This window comes from Colius striatus, chromosome 3, assembly GCF_028858725.1.
Source record: "Colius striatus isolate bColStr4 chromosome 3, bColStr4.1.hap1, whole genome shotgun sequence".
Classification (NCBI taxonomy): Eukaryota; Metazoa; Chordata; class Aves; order Coliiformes; family Coliidae; genus Colius; species Colius striatus.
The window spans coordinates 14,014,766-14,035,944 of record NC_084761.1 but is presented as its reverse complement, the minus strand read 5'-3'; the positions used below and the strand labels follow the sequence as shown (position 1 = coordinate 14,035,944).

Below are 21,179 nucleotides of genomic sequence, written 5' to 3'. Positions count from 1 at the left end.
GAAGAACTCTTCTTCAGTAGTGTCATCCTGTTAGGACACCATTACTTACCTACAGCAACTTGAATAATTTGAATAACGTTTCTTGATGTTTTATTTTCAGTAATGTCAATGTCAAGTCTAAATGACAGAATTGGTTTCCTTGATTTTACAGGCTTTGACTGGAAAGACAGTGGGTATAACTCAGAGTGGGTATAACACTTCCAAAATCAATGAATCAGGTCTAGATTTGTACCTATATTTGTCAAGTTTTCATCTTTGTGTAGTTAGACAAAAAGATAGCAATTTCTCTGTGTCTTCTGGCACATGACCAGTGAGCTGCCATATACCATAGCCACTGAAGAGACCTGAAAAATCCATATCTGAATGCATTGAATACTTGACTCTCCAGAAGCTCACAGCTTTTTAGAAATAATCTGATTTGTACTAGCTTGTCAACAGAGGAAATGGACAGCAAAACAAGTGCCTTCTCATAGACATTCAATTGGTTTTGCACATGTTACAAGAACTTTAATTATAACAGCATTGCTGAGGATATAATGAAGCCTGAATAACAAAGTTTAAACATTGTGATGCTATCTGTAAGCTTCAGTATGGAAAATACAGATAAAAATGGTTCTCATTTAATCTGGAAAAGCTTATATAGAGATAATTGCAATGCAGCATTGAGATTGGATTTTAACATCAGTCACCACTGAAAAGATTTTAAAGTAGTTTTATTTTACAGAGCATTGTGCAGCTACACGTGGGTTAGCCTGAGCAGTGTTATCTAAGGTGCTGAGGTTTCAGGAAGGGCTTCAAAAAGATGCATTGCAATCCTACTTTAATTAGATTTATTGCATGACCTTCAGCAAATCTCTCAACTGCTGCTCATAACATCACCTCTAAAATGAGAGCAGTGACCTCACTTAACCTCTCTCCCCCAAAAAGACTGTGAAGATGAGTGATGCTTGCTTTGGTTTCCTAGCTGTTAGAAGTCAAATGTGTGGGAATTTCTGGCCTGGGATCATACGATACCTTTCAATAATGCAGGATGTTGCCTCATGGCTGATGGAAGAGGAGTAGGTTTGCCAGGCTCCATTTGGCAGTTCTCGCACTTGTACTGTAAAATATCGTATTGGTGAAGATCCATCACTTCCAGGGACCCACTTCAACAACAGACTTCGTGATGACACATTGCTCTGGGGGGTTATCACCTGCCTGGGAGGTGCTGGTCGATCTGCAATTAAAGCATAAGTTGGGTTTGCTTTGAGAGGAAATTCAAGTTAACATAAAACATGACAGCCTGATCAGATTTTCAAATGGGTAATGCCACAGGAGACATCATTTTTGGATTTGCCCCAGAAATTATACGAACCATCCCATTCCTTAACCTACTGCAAAGAAGAGCAGTTAAACTGGTTCTTATCTCCCTGCATAAAATGCAACCACTGAATATATCCCTTCCTAGCAAAAGACTTCAAACTAGGGACAGGTCTTAGTCTGGCAAGTTAAGGAAGGACTGTTAGGACCAGCAGGCAAGCAAACCAAGGAAATATTTGATGAAACTCAGCTATGCTTCTAGCTGCAATTGCTCTTTTGACAGAATTTGCCCGTAAATTAGTTCACTTTTTAACCCGTGCGTGCTACTTGGTATTATGGGACTATGTTCTCTCTGTGCCATGTGGCATTCTCTTTCACCAGCTGCTACCATGAAGAAGAAGAAAGATTCAGCTGGAACAGGCTGTTGTGCAGCAGAGTCGAAGCGTGCAGCTTAGAGCCAATACTGAATTCCTGCACCCCCTCTTTCTAGCAAGGAACTGGAAACAATCAGCAGCTGCTGCTGCTTCCAAACTCCACCTTGGAGATATGGCAGACCTGAGGCTCCAGTAGCTGCTGCAATTCACTTCCAGACCTCCACAATTCTTCCCTTCATACCCACTAACCTTGAAACTGCAAAGTCAAACCAGCCAGTGGCAATGCTGAGAGAAATCTCTCCAGAGCAATTAACCGTATACCTTTCAGATGAGGCAGGGAATGGTAATGCAGGTGTAAGCATGCCAGTCCCCAACTATTTCAATATAGATCTCCTTTCCCGTCACTGTGCCTCCGCACTCCATCGATTTCAATAGAGAAACTCTATAGAGTGAGGAATAATTGTTTAATTGTTTATCATGAAGATTATTGATTCTGATTAAAATGTGTGGCATGTAATAAAGCAGAAATTGATTGGAGACACCGCAGTGACTTGCTTTTGAGAAGCAATTCAATTCAACTTTATCAGCACTTGTTTCCATAAACACACCTCTGCCTGCCTGCTTCACCACAGCTCTGTATGGCGAGTACTTCATTTCCCTGTCACCCCCTAAAACCATTTCCTATGTGTTTTGGCATTTCTCTGCAGTGTGCTCTTGCTGACATCAGTGCCCAAAGATTTGTAAGCTATTAGCTGGCGGAAGCCCCAGTGCCAGCAGCTTGCGAGCTAGACTACAATGTAAAAGGTCAATGCCTTACACTGACAGGCTGAGACAGGTATTTGGGGTTATTCTGTCACGGGAAGTGAGTGTCGTCCAGGGATTTAATGCTCTTTGCTGATAAGCTTTAATCAGCTTGCAGTCTGAGGCAGGTCAGATCTTGCAGTTCAGTCTCCCATGATTGGGATTCCTTCTGCTGTTTATGGTAGATCTTAAAAATCTCCTGTATTGCAAGATATACTTCCTGACTGTTTGTACAAAAACATTAGTATAAAGAGTTTATTTATGGGAGTTTAGCCACAGGCAAATGCTAAGGTGAGCTGTTTGTGCAGGAATGTAAGACCAGGCCATATGACTCAATGGACTACTTTTAATTTCTTGCTACATTTACACCTTCTGACTCAGTTCTGCCATGATCAATGGTGTTGACTATTCTGAAAGGTATCACAACTCTATGTAGATACAAAGTATTACAAAGAATACAGCTACAATACCAACTTGGGATCTGTAAATCATGGGTATTGTTGTAAAATGTAGATTCATCTTGGGATTCTCCAAGGAATTTAAAGGATAAGACTAACTAATTGTACTAATTTTCAAGGGAATTTTTGTGCCTGCCTACCTTAGTATCAAGGACATTAAAAGCATTTTTATTAATGAAAATTAAATATCTTTTCTCTCTAGAATATTTATTGTCATGTATACAAGTTTCAGGTTTGTTTCTTTATATACTTGTTAGCAGAATAGCTGCATGTGATAAATTTCTTTACCATCGCCTCATATCAATCTTGCTGATGGGAGACTACACATTTTTCTCTCTACACTTTACACATGGGATCATTGTGGCTAACTCTCAATGGCTTGGGACTTGGTTCCATAGCATGCATAGAGACATAGCATAGCCATCCATCAAAAAGAGAAAGGGTTCATTTTATACTATGACTTGCCTATTCAAGATAACCCTACAGCATTGATAGCAACGAGGGATCATTGTTCCCGCAGTGGAGCTGGGAGTTTTGCCTTGAGCTATTGTGTATCCAGCAACAGCTTGTGCACGATCTCGGAAATCTGAGTACATTTTATTGAAAAGGAGAGGCTCTGAGCTTTAAGTATTCACCTTATTGGGCATGGAGGATTTTTTCTGAAACTTCCACATGGTGGACTTTAAACTTCGCCCTTGACAGCAATCAGACAGGGGTGGAAGAAACCTTGAGTTGATAAATCTCTTTGATGGACAGTATCTTTAGCAGAGGCACTTTAAGTTTCCTAATACAGCTCTAGAGGCTCCTTCTCTAAAGACTGCACTATTATGCACTGGAAAGACTGTACATGACATGTTACAGGAAAATAATAAGGAAGACATTGTGGGCAAATAGCATGGGAAATACTTACTGAATGATTTGCAAGGTGTAGAAAGGAGTTACAGCAAGAGATTACAACAATATAGTAGGTCCATTTTAAGAACTAAAAGTAAATATAATTGGCTGTGTTATAGTGTGGGACTTGTTTAAGAGCCAAGACCAGACACACAAGCACATGCAAAAGGGCTGACAGCTGTTGATAGATGTCTATGGAGGTCTGCCCTGGTTACCTGCTGAAGTGTTCTCCTCTCTGAACTGTGATTTTTATAAATCACAGGAGTTGTATGGTTCTAATTTTTGAGGGAGAAGTTTGCTTAAAGATCGGTGTCCAGACAGCACTGTTGGTCAGTGCAGCACATAGCCCAAAATCCAATGATGCACGAGAGACTGATGCTGTTAAAGTTACCTTGATTAGTTGTGACCTTGTGAGCTCAAGAGACCAGATACATGCTTCACAGTGGGTCATGGCATATGGTGCAAGACCAGAGAAAAACCCACACACTCCTCTACCAAAATATTCTCTACTAGCTTGAAATGAAAAAAAATAATAATCTTCGTACACAAGCAGAAAACATTTTTTCTTCCTGTCAGCTCTGGAATTCTATTATAAAACTAGAGAATTGAGCAGTTGCTTGAGCCAAAGCATTAGAAACAAGCAATGATGCAGAGCAGATTCTAATACCTTATATTTCTTTCACATTTTGATATGTTTGGTATCTAAGCATCTGGTTTCATTTATACGCATGTAACTCCTGCTTTCTTCAAGTAGGTTCCTGACAGAACAGAATTTGATTGGCAATTCAAAAAGAGAATAACCATTTTATGGTTAATGCAAGAAGCAGAAAAATTCTGGGCAATCCAGATGCTAACACTTTGCTCAAATGTGTGGCAGTGAAAAGCCAGAGTAATTACTAACACATTAGGTCAGGACTGAAGCACAATGGAGGTGCTGTGGAGAAATCCTGCACATCACCGCCTCTCATTTTGTGTTCCCTAATCAATATAATTCATCCATCACTTACTTTCTTAGGATTGCAATCTTTCTAGAAAACAAGTGAGCTGAAAAAAAAAATCTGACTGCAGAAGGAGGCTGCATATGGCCAATATAGCAGCTGATGGAAAAATCAATCTCCAACAGCCCGTCAGGTTAGAAGAACTGTGTCTCATAAAAGTCTGTCTTACTCACCACGTTCCTCAAATCATGGTGTTGCTATGGTTTGGGGCAGGTTTATAAGGTGAGAAGGAGGAGGTGTACAAGCTGTAGCCTGTTATTAAAATTCCCCTAAGTGTAGCACAAGCTCCAAGGCATGCCACAGGAAATACCTCTACTTGTGGCTGCAAGCATTACCTCTCTTTTCTGTTGTTATCACTGTGGCTTCCAGAGGCTCCCCCCAGCCCTGCCTGGTCTTGGCAGATGTCCGAAAGATGTACGCTGACTCAGGGGTGAGATCTGTAGCAGTAAACTGTCTGACTGTTGAGCCAACCTCCACTGTTGTGAACTTGTTAGGGCTGCTGCTGGCCAGACGGTAGGCAATCTGATACCCTGAAATCACAGCAGTGACAAGAGAAAAGGTTAGGATTTTTTTTCTAGCACGGACAAAAGAGCACCAAAACTATTAGTTTATCATGATTACTTGTTTATCTGAAGTCAAAACAAAGTACTTCCTTTAGTGTTAGAAAACTCTGCTATATGGCAGCCCTCCCCTAGTCAGGCCCTGTGCGTTATAAGGGAAATCACACATGGTGACACAGGGTCTACTGAATATCATCTGCCATGAAACTACCTTTACTTTACATCCTTTACACCAACAAGACACAAAACCAGTTTCTTCTTTCCTGAGCATTCTGGTACCTTTTTGGAAAGGCAAATGAAAAAACAGTGTTCCTGTAATCAGTGTCACCTGGCTGAGTTAGTTTAAGACAACACTCATTGTTTCAGCTTTTCACCCAAGAAGACATGAACACACACACACATGCATCTGTATGGTCAAGCACTCACATGCTGCTGTCCTCTCACAGTTTCAACATTGGCACAAACTAAAGGTTCTTCAGCTGCAGAGCAGCTGGATTGCCCACACTGTGCAGCCTTCACATCACTCAAGTAAAAGCTTGCTTCTGCTTTTTGTACTTACCTTTTTCTCAACTCTCCCACTCTCCAGAGTGCAGTGAGTACCAGCACTCTTAATAAAAGCATTCTCCTTCTGTCATTGAACAGTGCTGCCCTGTGCAGAGCCCAAGGAAGAAGTCTGCAAGCTGTGTGGTCCTGCTTCAACCATGTAGCACTTAATAATCAATTTTGTTGATGCCTGTAAGTGATAACCCCCAATCCAACCTGCCTGACAATTAGGAGTTCACAGTTTAGCCTGTATTACTAATGATCCAACTGTGCAAAGGAGGGCTTCCAGAGTTCTCACGCACCACTAGCAACAACTGTCCCCCAAAGAGGGTCTGCCAAATGTTCAAATCCATTCTGTAAAAGCAGCAACTGAATCAGGCTCTTACTTCTGGAGCTCGACGGTAACTTTCAGTCCAGATGCTGACTTCCAAAATCAATTAATACTAGAACTGGTGTGGGGCCTTATTGCCCAAGCTGAATACAGTTGTATGATTAAATGCTTCATGGAATTACACAGGGCAGAGGGCAGCCAACAAATTCAAATCAAATCAACTGAAAACAAAACAATCATGACATGATTCTGCCAACCCTCTGCTGCTCATCTTCTGAATGACAAAGGGGTCTGCAACATCTGAGACCATCTCTTTCTCTTGGAATTAATATCCCAGCTAGAATTTGAATTCCCACCGCATTTTGGCTGTAACAAGAACAAGGGGATCCAAACCTGGAGTGCTTCATTCTTGAAGGTCAGTGCACGAAAACAGAGGTTTTTCTCTTACCTATGGCTATTATACAAAATCAATGACATTTATTTCCCACTGTGAATATGCAACAATTGCCACATGCCCACTCACAGAAAAGGCAAAGAGTTCTTGCACTCTCTTGAAAAAATGCCACACTTGTGTGTGGTGCACGCTGTCACGAACAGTGGAATTTAATTGGGATACAGATGGCATTAATTTTTGTGTGCTGACTCTCACAGTGCTTTTGAAAATGCACCAGCGTTTCCCTGTACTTTTTTCTTTGGCAGCTACTAGGGGATGTGGTGCAACAGCCATAGCTGCCTCGCATGGAACAAATTTGATTGCACCAACACCTCTACGAGTGACTTGGCTTCTCCAAGCACCTGTGGCCTCAGCCCAAGTTCCTACAGTCAGTGGTTATGGACAGGGCTGGGTACAGAGCTGATTCATTGCAGTGCCTTAAATGTGCTCCAGGCACCCATGTTTGAAAATGGACATCAGCAGCAAAAGGCTCCCAGCACCCAAGTAAACTCACCATCAGCTGCCTGGGGCTGTTGGTGTGTTGGGCATGTTCCTACAGCAACATTTTTGTAGCTGAGTGGATAGCATCAGACTACTAGATAAAAAGTGGCCTGATTTTTCAGAGCTCCTGAGCATGCTTAGATCCCAGCAAAGTCTTAGGGCCTTACACTTTAAACATTTCATTTTTCTGCCCGCAAACCACCTCCTTTTATCCACAGCACCAGCTCTCCCATTACTAGTCCAATATATTTCACCAAAGTATTTCTGTATCTTAGTAGGATAGCATTTTGATCTTTTTTTTAAAGTCTGCAAAAAGACAGCTAGAAATAGGAAGAAGAGATGGATACACTATGATCTTTTTTTTTTTTTTTGTTTATACGGATATGAAGAACGTAGGAGTGAAAATCCTGGTGCAGGATCCCAGTAAGGGGGAAAAAAACAGTCAAAGAAAAGCACTGGGGAAATTTTTACAGCAGCAGGAAAGATGAAGGAAGAAGCAACTAAGATGGTTAAAGAAGTTTGATAAAGGGATGTAAGACGTAAAGAATAAGACCTGGAGGGAAACAGAGAATATTAAAAGAATAGAAAAGTTGATTTATCTAGTTATTAAAAGATAAGTATGATATCTGGGACACATCCTTGTCGAGCAATTTCCTCTCTGTTCTAAACCTTTGTAAAATATAAAGTGTAGTTAAAATGTAAGAAGGGAATAGAAAGATAACTATTTACTGCTAAATGGTGGTACTCATGCTGGAAAGCCAATTACAAACATGCTCAGATTAGACAAAGAAACACATATATATCTAGGCCATTATAATAACTTACACAAGAGTTGTTCCTTGGCTAGTGTAAAAACTAATTTAGCCATGAGAAAGAAGAAATCACTTGTCATTGCCTGTCTCTCTGACAGGCTCCGCAAACTCCCTTGCAATGCATCCCTGTGAAAAACAGTATCAGCTCTCACTGTCCTCTCCTACATCTGCTGTGTTGGCTGACAGTCTGGGTAAATATCTATTTTCCTGGAAATCTCAGATGGCGTTTACACAACCAGAGCCATCACCTTTACAGATTTCCTCAGCAACTCAACATCTCCCTTGGTCTGACTCAAAGGTACATATCCAGCCTCTGCACTCTAATTCAGCTCACTCTTATTGTTACTTACAACCCAACTGAGAGATATCCAGCATCTTAATGTTGATCCCCCTACACCACCTTCTCCTATTAGACAATTTGGGCCAGCCAGGACATACACTGGCATAAAAGCATCGTCTTTCTTTTTTTTCCTGAGTGACACAGAAGACACATTATTTAAACTGCAACTTGGATAATAATTAGGGCTAACGCAAGATCAAAAAGATAAAATTATTAAGTTGATGAATTTCAGCAACAAGGGATGGGAGAAGACAGGAAATGTTAAGTGAAATCAGACGAGGCAAATCAATAGAGGTAAATGGAAAGTGTTCAAAGAGAAATTAATGTATGCTCGAGGGCTATAAGAGGCAATAACCACAATTGCTGCAGTGGAGGAATAAGGAAGCTTCCTTCCCTTACTAGATTACAATAGGATGTGGCATATATTTGAGGTTAAAAAAAAATAATCAAAGGCTATGAATGAAAGTAAAATTTTTAAAAGGTGAACAAACTTTTTGGAGAAAGGAATATCTTATAGAATATGAAGTATCTGGGTGGCCAATTAGAACTACTGTCTTAATTTTTCTTTTATCCTCTCCCATATAGCGTTAGATCCCAAATCTGCTACTGGAAGTTTGGTGCTTCACCAGGGCAAAACAACATTAAAAAAAGCACTGAAATATGAACTCTTCGGGAGTTTATTTATTCATTGAAACCAGGCTTATATTTTGCATTATCATTTTTAAAGTATTTTTCGCACAACTGCAAACAGTTTCATGAGCTATGCTTTCTGAACTCAATACATGGCAACAGTCTGAACTGCCTGTTAAATGTTAGGTCATTGTATCACAACCAGTGGATTCCCCAAAGCAAACAGGCAGGAAACTGACAACGTACCATGAATATAAAAATGCTTTCAAGCTCATCACCATACAAAGCCCTTCAGAACTGACAGCACCCGTTCATGCAGGCCATGGTGCAGCGGAGATACAAACACTTATTAATTTGTCAGAGAACTTAGGGAAAGCCAAATGATAGCGGGAGGTTATGGTCTGCCTCGTGGAGCAGCAATCCAGTTTGTTGGTTTTACTGCTTATCTGTTTAAGGGCTAGCGGGTGTGCAAATGCAGTCTAGAATCAAAATATGAATTTGCAAACATGGATTACATCCAATTTTGGTTCTAATTCTCAGTGGAGTTCTTACACTCGTTTGCAATAAGCTTCAGGTAAACGCTAGATACAAGGATACCACGAGGAATACTAACCAGGGCCAGGGAGGATATGGGCTGAGCTCTCGTTTTGACGGGAAGCTCACAGTTAGAAGTGCCCATATGAACATTAATGCATCATTTTTCTCTAATAGTATTTGACAGAACTATGTTGGGTGCTAGCTGAACTGAGCGCAGAAAAGAAGCCAGAGTGAAGCCTCAGATGGTTAGCGTAACATTCCCAAAAGGAGAAATGGAAATAGCTAGCAGTCTTCTAGAGTAAAATATTTAAACAAACAAACAAGTGGTTTTCCCTCTTGGTGCCTGCCAGTATTTCATCCTGCTAATCTCTCTCTGAAATGCTAGAACATGTTTTGATATAGATTACAAAAATGTTAGCTGCAAAGGTTCTTGTATACTCAGAGGACAAAGCTAGCAGAGCAGGAACATTAGTTCAAAGGCTCTGAATATAAGTTGCTCTTGCAAACAAGTATTTTTCCGTTCCAACCCCACTAGTGAATAGAAGGGCATTGTGCAAAATTACGTTAACTTATTTTTTCCAACAACTCAACTCAATATTCTTGACCGGGGTGGAGTGATGGTGGTGATGGTGGGAGTTGGGGAGTTACAATGCTGTTTTCAAAGTTCATTGCAGTAATGAGATTTAAAAGGTGTTTAGGAAAAAAATGGACCCAAATTTGTAACCTTTACTTCAGATGCTTCACATTGATTTTTATCTATTTTTGAAGCACACCTCACTTCTTAGGAAAGATCAAAGCACCCAGCATGAGTAATTTTGACTTTTTCTCTCTGACATTGTCAGCTAACTGCTTCCTGAACCTCAATATCTCTACTATAAAAAAAATAAAAGAGTGAGAACTGTTGAACAAAGACAATGGGCTTCAAAGAGGTAGACTGAGGGAACTGGCAGGTAATGTCCCCCTGGGAAGGAATTCTAAGGGAAAAAGGAATTCAGGTTAGCTGACAGTTTTAAAACAGACAACTCTCCCAACGCAGACAAAAGGTGTTAAGAGGCCAACATGTTTGCATTCAGAGCTCACTAATGACCTGAAAATCAAAACTGAATTGGGTTAAAAGTTGAAAAAGGACACATGTCTAAGGGAGTTTATAAAAGAACAGCACAAGCATGTAGGGGCAAAATCAGAATGGCTGAAGTGCAAAGTGAGTTATAACCTAAAGGGCATCAAAGGCAATAAGAAAGATTTTATAAATAAATTAGAAATTTGGGATACAGAAGAAGGACAGGTCAACTCATGGGAAGAAAATGAGCACAAGTCAGATGAGACAGAAAAGAATGGAAGGCTGATACCTCTGTTGCTTCATTTTCACACACAAAACAAAGCTGATACTGACGAGATACTTAACACAAATTAAAACTGACAACAATATAAGTAGGGATGCAGGCTCAAATAGAGAACAGGTTAATGACTATTTAGTTAAGCTAAAAGTAATCAAGTCAGAAAGGCCTGATGAAATGTGCCCTGAAGTGGCTGGGGCCATCTCTAAATAATTAGTGATTATCTTCAAGAATTTGTGGAAGACAGGTGACATCCCAGAATATTACTGAAGGGCAATCAGAGTACCCTATCTTTTAAAATGGGGAAAGACCAACCAGAGGAATTATGGACAAATCAAAAGAAAGTTTGAAAAATCCTAGAAAAAAATACAAGTCAACAGATATGCATCCATGAGAATAATAGAGTGCCAAGAAACAGTTCATGCATATTTGTCTGGAGCAAACAATAAACATCAAATAATCTGTTTTCCATTTTAACATCATAATTGGCCAGGTGGGAAGAGTAGATATAATCCACATTGACTTTAAGTAAGGCTTTAATATGGTTGCACACAGACCCATCAAAAGCAAACAAGGGATACAGAACAAAGCCCCAAAGCTACACATTTTAACTTGAACACATTAATAAAAATATGTAAAAATGTTGATACTGAGTTGACCTATTAAGTAATCACTCATGAGACCTCATGAATACATCTGGTTCTGTTCAATATTTTCATTAATGACCTGGCTGATGGAATTACCAACCTACTTGCAAACTCCAAAAATGAAACCCGATTTTGAGTGACTGTGCACACTTTAAAGGACAAGAGTGTAATTTAAAGTGATCTTGATAATCAGGAGAGGTGATATGGAAACAGTAAGATGAAATTCAATAAAGGCACCTGCAAATTATCATATTTCAATAAAAAGCTTAATATTCATATAAAAGAGGGACTGCCTGACCTGGAAGTGTATTGCAGAAAAAGGATAGGAATTAATAGCAGGTCATCAACCTTCTTAGTTACACTATCAGTGCTGTAGAAAAGTCAGGATGGTATCAAGTATCCTGGGATATCTTACTGGGAATAGACTGTGCAAGACACCTGAAACAACAGTCTCCATGCTGAGTATGTCAAGCACTCTTTAAGGGAGAACTTTCCTCTTTCCTTCCAACCTTGCATTTGTATGATTTTATCACCAGTGCAGTGGCAATGAGTAAGATCCAACTGAGAATGGGATGCATTGCACAAAACACCCTGCAAAGGTGAAATAAAAGCGTTCCCACTCCAGTGAGCTTGCAACTTCAGCAAATAAGGCTGACAAAGTTCACCAATGTGAGACGTTGGAACACAGTCGGGAGAGTAAAATCTCTTTTGTACTTTCTCATCTTTTCTAGGAAATTATTTTTTTCTCTTTAACCACATCCTGTGATTCGAATCCCAGGCTCTACTGGGAGCAGGTTCTAGAACACACTGTTCTTTAAAAAAAGCAACAAATCAAACCCACAAAACAACCTGGAAGCCAAGCTTCCTTGAGCTGCAGAGAAACCCTGCATGGATCTCTCTCTGACAGCTAAATGCTGCCAAGCTTCATGCAGACTCTTTCTCGTGCTTGGAAAACCCTTGCAGTGCCTGCCTTTGGATTCCATTTGATGATTTCCCTTCACCTGCAGGCGTCAGGATCACTTTGGCAAACTAAAGACCCAAGCAAACACTTCAAGTCTTGGCTTGAGTTTTGAATGCAACACAAGACCAGTCTTTTATTTAATTGGATGGCACCAACACAGCAGCTTTTGAAATAAGCACCTTCCACCCAACAATGACTCTTTAGAAAATATTGCTAGAAGACTACATACAAGCCTGAACGATGGCAGTGAAATTAAAAGCAGAAAGACCCGTTGGACTAAGAACTGAACAAAACCCAAAAGCTTTCACTTCTGTTTTCAGAATTGAGAAATATTCACTCATGAGCTAGAATGACTGTAAAATGTGTCTAACATCAGGAAACAACATGAAATTTCCAGATAGCTATTAACTACTTCCATTTTAGATGCAAGAATTCTTGCACTGTAAAAGTCTGCATGTTTTAAATACCAGTAGCGGCTGGCTTACGTGTTGTGAAGGTAACCCAGGAGTTAGGAGATTAGGAAGGTAAGGTTTATCATGTTGTGCCTTGCTGTCTCTATTTCCCTTGATGAAAGGCCAAATATGAGTCAACTTCTTGTGACCTCTCAGACAGTATTATCCAAAGGAAGTAATAAAATGGAATCACACATGATATTGAAACATTAGGCATGCTGACAAAGGCAAGTGGGGAGAAGGAGGGGAAAATCCAGCCTTCCCCTGCTGCAGATCCACAGGCAGTTTGCCCGATAGCCAGCCAAACAGGCTACAAACCCAAATGCAGATGGGAAGAGAGACAACAATTCAAACACAATGGCATGAATGACATGTAATTCTGGCTCAGGAAAACACACATCATGGAGCTGGGCAGACTTTTTCTCCTCACCACAGGGTACCGTGTCTTTCAGCTGACACTGACATATTTTCTTTTCTTTAGACACAGATTTGCTTATGTGTGCTTCATAGTCTGATGTGCAAGGGGAAGGAAAATCCAATAGACAGAGCTCACTCTGGTCTCCATCCCCCTCCTCCCAGCCTGGGTTTGCTGCTCCCTCTTACCCAGAATAATTCCATTGGGCTCCTCTGGTGGCTGCCAAACAATCCGTACAGATGTCAGCCTCACCTCGGGGAACACCAGCCTCACAGGTGGCCCGGGAGCTGGAAAGAATAACAGAGATCATGCCAGCAAGCATTGCATGTCAGAGAAATTACAAGTTTTCTGTTCACCTTGCACACAAGACAGTCCAAGCTGTATCTCATCAAGAATAAGCAAATAATATATATAATATACATTTATTCTGAGGAATCCTGTCCGTGGCCCAGTGCCTTCAGCACCCATAGACATCAAACATGACACAAAGCAGTACACCTGTGAACTGCATTTAGCAAAATGCTCTGACAAAGGAGCTCTGACCTCTGTGAGAGTCATCTCCCAGCAGCATAGCCCCTGCAAGCTGGTCACATCACCACTGGGTAGCTGATTACACACTGCAAAGCAAGGCACTGGGCTGCCTTTACAGAGTGTTATCTGTCAGCTTAATCCACTTCATACCTGTTGGAATTGAATAATATTGCCTCTCTGTGTCATCAGCAACAGCTTTGAACTGCTTTCTGATATTACATGTGCATTTTAAACACTTAGGCCTAAGCAGGAGAACCCGAGGCAGGTGGAATGCACGGTAATAGGGATGGCTGGTGGCTGCACTGACCATCCCAATTTCACAAGGTGAAGAGATGCTAATTCATACATTACCATCCACAAAATTTCCCCTTCAGCACAAATTCCACTTGCATTACCCCTGATGATACGTTTAATTAAGTTGAGCCCAGAGGAGAGGCAACATATTTATGTCAGGAGCATGGAGATGGAAGAACAATTTGTATCATTTGCCAACACGCACTTAAGGAGAAAACTGCTATAATGGGGTTATCTAAAACAAACAGTTTTAAGTATTTCTCATTATAGTCTGATATGTACATTTCAGTGAGTGTTGTTTCTGTCCCTGAAGAGTTCTACTAACAGTAATTTCATTTTGTTTCCTTTCGAACAAAAGCAAAGTATTCACACAGGCCATATGCTGAGACAATGGCTAAAAAAATGTCAGAGAGCTGCTACTGTCCTTGTTCCCATCCCTGTTCCTGTTGTTGCATGCTTTCAATCCTTCCCTGCGCTCCACAGAAAATATCTTGTTAAGCCAGAAGCATGAATGTTTTCAGCCCAACTAAATTACCTTAATGAAGTTGCTTCATAATAAACCAATGTTTATTCCATTACTGTTGTGAAAAGGTTTTGATGATAAAAGAAAGATTTCTTCCTCCCTCTCCCCTCTTTACTGGAAGCAATAAACAAAAGCCTCTCACACTGATATTGGCCCTTTAACACTGAAAAGGCAAGGAAACTAAAAGTAACTTTAGCATCTGCAAAGCCAAAAATGTGATAAGAGTTGAACTAAATGTCTGTAAAACTCCTTGGCGAGGATGCTCCCACCACACTGATGTGCTCAGACAGCAGCGGGGCAAGGGGCTCGCTTGGGTCCCCTCAACACATCAGACTGTCCTCAGGAGTCCCAGAGCTCCTAGGAAGCACTGGAGTTAGTTGCAAATGGAAGCTGGTAGGATCATCTCCCAAGGTCAATGCCTTATTCTTTATAGAAAAAAAAAAGGAAAAAAAGAGTGGATTACTGAAGTTGCAAATTCCATATCTCTCCTTCAGTCCAGTCATGCCCAGAGTTATTTATTGCTTTCAGTTGCAGCACACAATTTTTAAATTTTTGTTTTAAGAGCATGATTGAACTTCAATAGGAATTTATAATTGGGCTGTAAAAATTGTCTTCAATATAAATTGTCTACACTGAGCTTCAGAGTACAATTTTAGAAGATTTTTTCCTCTTCATCAGTTGCAGGGAAAGAGGAAATGAGGGGCTCTGGTTTTCTGTGGTTTTGCCAAATTCTCAGTCCATGACCAATGGAATAGTGCTGAGTTATACTGGGTAGGGACAAAGTCCTTTAGGTTCAAAGTTGAGAAAACAAAAGTTTTTAAAGTCCAAATAGTTTTAGTTTGGGCTGTCATCTATACTTGCACCACTAAAAGCAAGCAGCGTTACAAGCTTGTATCAAATAAAGTAGATATTTTGATAACCTTTAAACTTACCATCATCCTTGGTTCTTTCTATAACTGCAGGAGAGCTGGGGACTCCATCTCCAATCCGAGTGAATGCCAACACCTGGATCTCATAGAGGACGTATTTCCGCAAGCCAGACAGCAAGAAAGACTGAGTGTGGTTACCTCTTACTATTTGGCTCTTTGGTTCAGAGTCTAAATCTTTTGCTTTGAAAAGTATCTGCAGAATAAATGTGTATAAAAAACAGAATGAAAGAGATTGTTAAGTGAAGACTGAGAAAAGGACCACACATTTTAGACTCTTCCTTTTCCCCAAATGTAAAATTTGATTATATTAACCAGTCATCCCTTTCAAAACCAGTGCACTTCCTGTATCTTTTCCAACAGACTTATGAATAATATAAACATCCAGCAGGTGAATAATAAATAACAAATGCAGAAATACATCCAAGGTAATGCATTAAAAATTAAATAAGCATCAAAGTACCGTGGCATACCTTGTAACCCAGGATGAGACCATTCTGCTCGGATTCAGGGACTGCGGTCCACGTCAGAAGGATCTGAGTTGAACTCACAGCTTCGGCAGAGACATTCTCAGGAGGAGCAGAGGGAACTGGAATCACATAGCATTGCCAAAAAGCAAACTTAGGTAAAGACATACCAGATCATTTGGCTTCATCTCCCTATCTACTTGGGATTGTTCTAGAATCTTGTAGGAGAGGATTCAAATCCCAAAGGATCTGAACAGGTTCTAGCCCATCTCTTTTTGTGCTCATCTGACATCTTATTTATATGTCATCCTGCTTCACAATTTCTTGCCTGTTCATCTCAGAAATCATAATGTTTGTAAAGAGCTAAACATTTAATTCTAATCAGTATCTACAGGTAGAGTAAATATAGACAGATACGATTAAATTTCAAATTCTACACATATGCAGTTATTAGAATACAGTTTAGAATTGCTCAACTACTACAGAAGTCTGACTTCTAGCATTTCTTTCACATATACTTTATTTCTCTATGTCAAAAGCTAGAGATCTTTATGAATGGGAGTTTATCTTACAGTGTGATCTGTTCTAACAAGCAGTTTTACGCCACCCTGGCTTCCTATATTATCTGAAAGGAAATTATGGCATCTTGTCTGGTGTTAGTAGTAATTTCAACCACTGGATTGCACTCCCAGTTCAGTAAGAAGTTCTTTAACCTCTAAGCCTTTTGATTACGTGATAGTGCTCAGCATTTGCAATACATCAATTACAGACGGATACATTAACGCAAGGTGTATTTTCAGGGACGGATATGGTGTAAATGAAAGATATGCCTATTTCATTTATGTTGCAAAATTGGCTCTTATGAAACTAGAAGCATCATTAGAACTGATGGCACAGGAACACTGTAATTTTCTCTGACTCAAGAGAAGAGCAAACTTGCATTTTCTCCTGCCATTAAAACTCTAACCGCTGCAGAACCATCACACAACTGCAAGGTTTTGTAGGCAAGCTTAACAGCATGCCATGTTATGCAAGCAAAATTTGAGGCTATTTTTAAGGGTTCTCATTTTATGCTGCCCTTTTTCATTTTTTTTTTTCCTGTGGCATTTCCAACATCTGAAGGGTACAGTCTTTTTTTTTCTAAAGCATGATACACCTGTCAGACCTCAAGAGAACATTTCACTAAGTCATGTTACACAAGCACTTATGGACAGTAAGGCTTGATTAGGTCCTGAATATATCACAAAAAGGAGCACAAATCTCTGCCAAAGGTAATGCTTTCCTGGCTGTCCAAATGAAAGAACTGATCTGCTGTTTTGAAGGCGAGCTCCCGAAGCTCCTAGCAACACGAGTGAGATAATGAGAGTATGACACCAGAATTAATATAAATTGGAAAAAAAAAAGCACCGCCCCCAACCCTTGTGCACTCAAGGTTAACCACAGAGAAAGTAATTTCTGAAACAATTTCCCTGTTACCAATTATTTGGGACATGAGAGAGTACCATCTCACAACACTGTAGCAGACTAAAATTCAATATTTTTTCTCCTCCAACACTGAAGTGCCTTTTTTTTAAAGAAAAAAAAAATCTTCTCCTAGATTTATCCCCCACAAGGATATAATTACGTTAAAGGAAAATAGATTGCCAGGAGCCATGAATGTCTTTGGATGGCTGCCATAACTACATAATCTGTAGATCTTCACAATGAGCTACTCCCACATGAATCACTTCTGGAGAGAGAAAGGGTGGAGGTGGGTCACAGGAAACCAGGACACGTAGAGGAAAGAAGCCCTTTCCAACCACGTTTATTTTTATTTTATCTGGTTTGATGCCTTTCAAGACAGAAAAAGTCTCTTTATTTTACAAATATTTATTTTTTCTTTGATCAGCAGCTACGAGATTTCCTGAATTCACAGAAGTTGGAGGCTGTGCCCGGGCTAGCCCTGTATGCATGCTTGCTTTGAGGTGTGTGCACGATCACACTACTGGCAGTGGGACTTGAAAGCTAACAAAGGAGAGAATGGTCTACCTGAAGATTTATTAGCCCAGACTCCTCTTAACTCCCAGTGACAGCCAGAGCAGCTAAATGTCACCTCTCAACAGAAAGGAATCTAAGTCCAACACCTAAATGGCAAAAATACTTGCGTTCATTGAATGTGCTTTAATTCTTCAGCTCTCATATTAGCGTTGAGAGTTTTATTCTAATATGGATGTATGAATTCAGGACCTGCAAGTGACATTATGGATCTTACTGTTGCCAGTCTTTTATCAACTAACAGACTTTGATCGACCCTTTAAGAATGAATTGAAATGTAACCTTCATTTCTCTGACCCCTCTCCTCTCGTGGATATTGTGATTCAAAGAAATTATAGTTTGCTAAGACTAATTAGTGGCTTGAGTGAGGCATACAGATTCCCCGTTCCTCTGCAAGCTCTCTTCTCTAATGTTGGTTTCCTTAACTGTTGCAGTGAAGACTTTGTTATAAGATCCAAAGCTGAGTTCTCATTAGTAACCTGCAAGAACAGTACAGAAGCCAAGCAACAGTGTCCAAAAAAATCTCAGAGCTTTAATGAAATGAACTGGAAATACTGAAACTAAATGATGAGCTAATCCAGCAAACTGCCAGCTGCATGATGGACTTCAGAAGATCAAATATAGGAAATTATAGAGTTACTGGCACTTTGCTCTGGAACTTCAATAAGAACTCAAGTTTTTAAGGTTATCCATGTTGGCGTCTAAGATCATGCATCTTCTTTCTACATCTGACATGGCCATATTTGATATACAGCAAACTATGCTGTTTTATGTCTCTAACTGGGCCAAAAGCAGTTTTAATAAGCTAGCCTGTGCTCTGGCTTTCTAAGAAAGCTAGATAGAGAGATGCAGTGGGTCTCTCCACTTTTGCGGGTCATTTTAGCTCAATATCCATCATTGCTTTTTGACAGTAAAAAAGTGGCATATGGTACATCTGACGTCAATTAAGAAGTGCAAATTTGGAGCAAAGTTCGTGGCAAAAGTAGCATAGCTGCAGTACACAACCATTTTGCCTATAAAATTAGATACCTCAGTCCAAAATCTCAGCTTGTATAAACTGACAAATCCCCACAGTGACATTGGAGCACATTTGAATTACCAAGCGATGCTTTATCACACCACAGTTACTGCTTCATGAAGGTCAGTCTCTGAAATATCACAAGGGATTGATCCTTGCCATAAATGTGTGACCATGCTTGTAGAGTAGCTGATTTTCTAAGACAAGTATATACATTCATGTAGCTGAATATTAGGAAGAATTAAGGGACTGGGTTAGGTGTATTTGAGACGAATTGTTTGAAAACAAGAGCATTTGTATCTAAAAGGAAGCAGCCCTGTCAAGGTTATTCTAATATACAAGAGATCTGCATTTTCTTGCTTTCTCTATATTTTACCTATCATTGTCAATTTATTGAGTAGAAACAGAGCTTGTTACTCTGCAGCTATTTCACACTGTAAAATTTAATGAGTTACTTAATATCTAACTTAATAAAAATATTTGGGAATGATACAACCTGTTCTGTTAAAAAAGTCCTAATTCATCCCCCTCCATCTTCATCTGCTTGCAACCCTCTCCTAGATTTTCATTTTAAGGTTTCCCAATTGTTTTTCAAGCTTGAGTTACCAAAACCTACAGTCTTATTTATTCTCTCATAGTTTCTTTAGTTTTCAATGTGTTTTATATTCAAGAGCTTCAGAAACCAGAGAACACCTGTAATGGCATGCTCCTTTATTGTTAGCATGTGTGCTCAGCTATTAGTGCTATGATTGCACATCCTAGAATAAACAGAAATGCTCAGGTGCAGCTTTATTTTCAATAAAGATTTTGGACTCCAGTGGTTGTACTGTCATTAGACAGCACGAGCTGATTTACTGCTTGGGCTCAAACTTCTTAGGCTTGTTGGAGAGTATAAAAGACAGAACTATGAGCTGTGCCAATGAACTACCATGAGATCCTGGCCAAGGCACGTCTGGCAAAATCAACTTTCTTAAAACTCTGTATCTACAAAATAGAAAAAGAAATATTTAGGGCACCTGTCTTTAAGATACTTTTAAAATATAATCAATAAATGAAATTGTTCTCTTAGTTCAGAAGACAGACCAAAAATGCTTTGGCCTTTCTCTTTGGTTTTAGATATATTTTATTTGTGTTTTAACCTTATTTGACTTTGTATACAAGTTAATTGTGGATACCATGAAGTTTTCTCAAGCAGCTTGTCACTATGCCAGTGCTTCTTGTATATTTTCAATCTAAGAAGATAGTCAGAAGTCTGAGCCTTGACTTGCTTTATTCAAGATATCAGATGTTAGTATCAAAGCAAACACATGGAAAAAAACAAATGAGTCCTTATGGCCTAGATCACAGCTTTGTGTTATTTTGATCTCAGTTTCTGTGCACCTCCTACAATCAGTTTCAAGTCAACTTTCTTTTAATACTGCAAGAGAAAATGCCAAATACACACGTAACCTCTGATCTTTAGATGCTGAGAAAGCACACTATAATCCTAAGGTTTTATGAAATCACTTAATCTTAGTATTTACTACATTTCAAAGAAGTGTTTGAAGAGCAGCAGAAAGGAGGAAGTGGAGAATGCAGTACCTTTTTATTATGATACAGAATACTTCAAAACTATTTTGTCTAGGTCATGCTATCTCTAAGTCCAGCATGAGCATACCTCATTTAAAGTGTCTCTGGCAATAGCTTTCCAATTACTACTTCCCAAAAAACAACACTTTAATGGAGGGGGATGACTCTGTTTACCCTTCTCCTTGGCTAGTTCAAAGGATAGTTATCTGAACCAGCAGACCAAATCCTGCTGTGTGCAGCACGTTCACGCTTCTCACCCAGCAACCCTGTGTGGTATGGAGTGCACAGACGTGCATATGAGTGTCTGTAAGTGTAGGGTATGCACAGGATTGAATCCCAAAGCCTTTACTATGAAGAAAAATAAGGAAAAACAATAAGAAAAAATATCAGTGTTGAACCCTGTAGAAATAGAGGTCATAAAAAGCTTTTATTATTGAACTTTTAAACTTTTGCTATTCACTTGCAATATAAATTTTAATTTATCAGATGTGTTC

The 21,179-nt window shown here is 39.7% G+C and overlaps 1 protein-coding gene across 2 annotated transcripts in view; it reads right to left on the bottom strand.

The window, feature by feature from the left end:
• SDK1 (sidekick cell adhesion molecule 1) overlaps positions 1-21,179 on the bottom strand; it is a 417,596-nt gene that overhangs the window by 60,000 nt on the left and 336,417 nt on the right. For both annotated transcript variants that reach the window (XM_061992261.1, XM_061992262.1), the window contains exons 27-31: positions 16,071-16,186; positions 15,604-15,793; positions 13,512-13,610; positions 5,160-5,354; positions 1,015-1,216 (exon numbers count right to left, since the gene is read on the bottom strand). In XM_061992261.1, the coding sequence (XP_061848245.1) occupies positions 1,015-1,216; positions 5,160-5,354; positions 13,512-13,610; positions 15,604-15,793; positions 16,071-16,186 (802 nt within the window). The remainder of the gene's footprint in view (positions 1-1,014; positions 1,217-5,159; positions 5,355-13,511; positions 13,611-15,603; positions 15,794-16,070; positions 16,187-21,179) is intronic.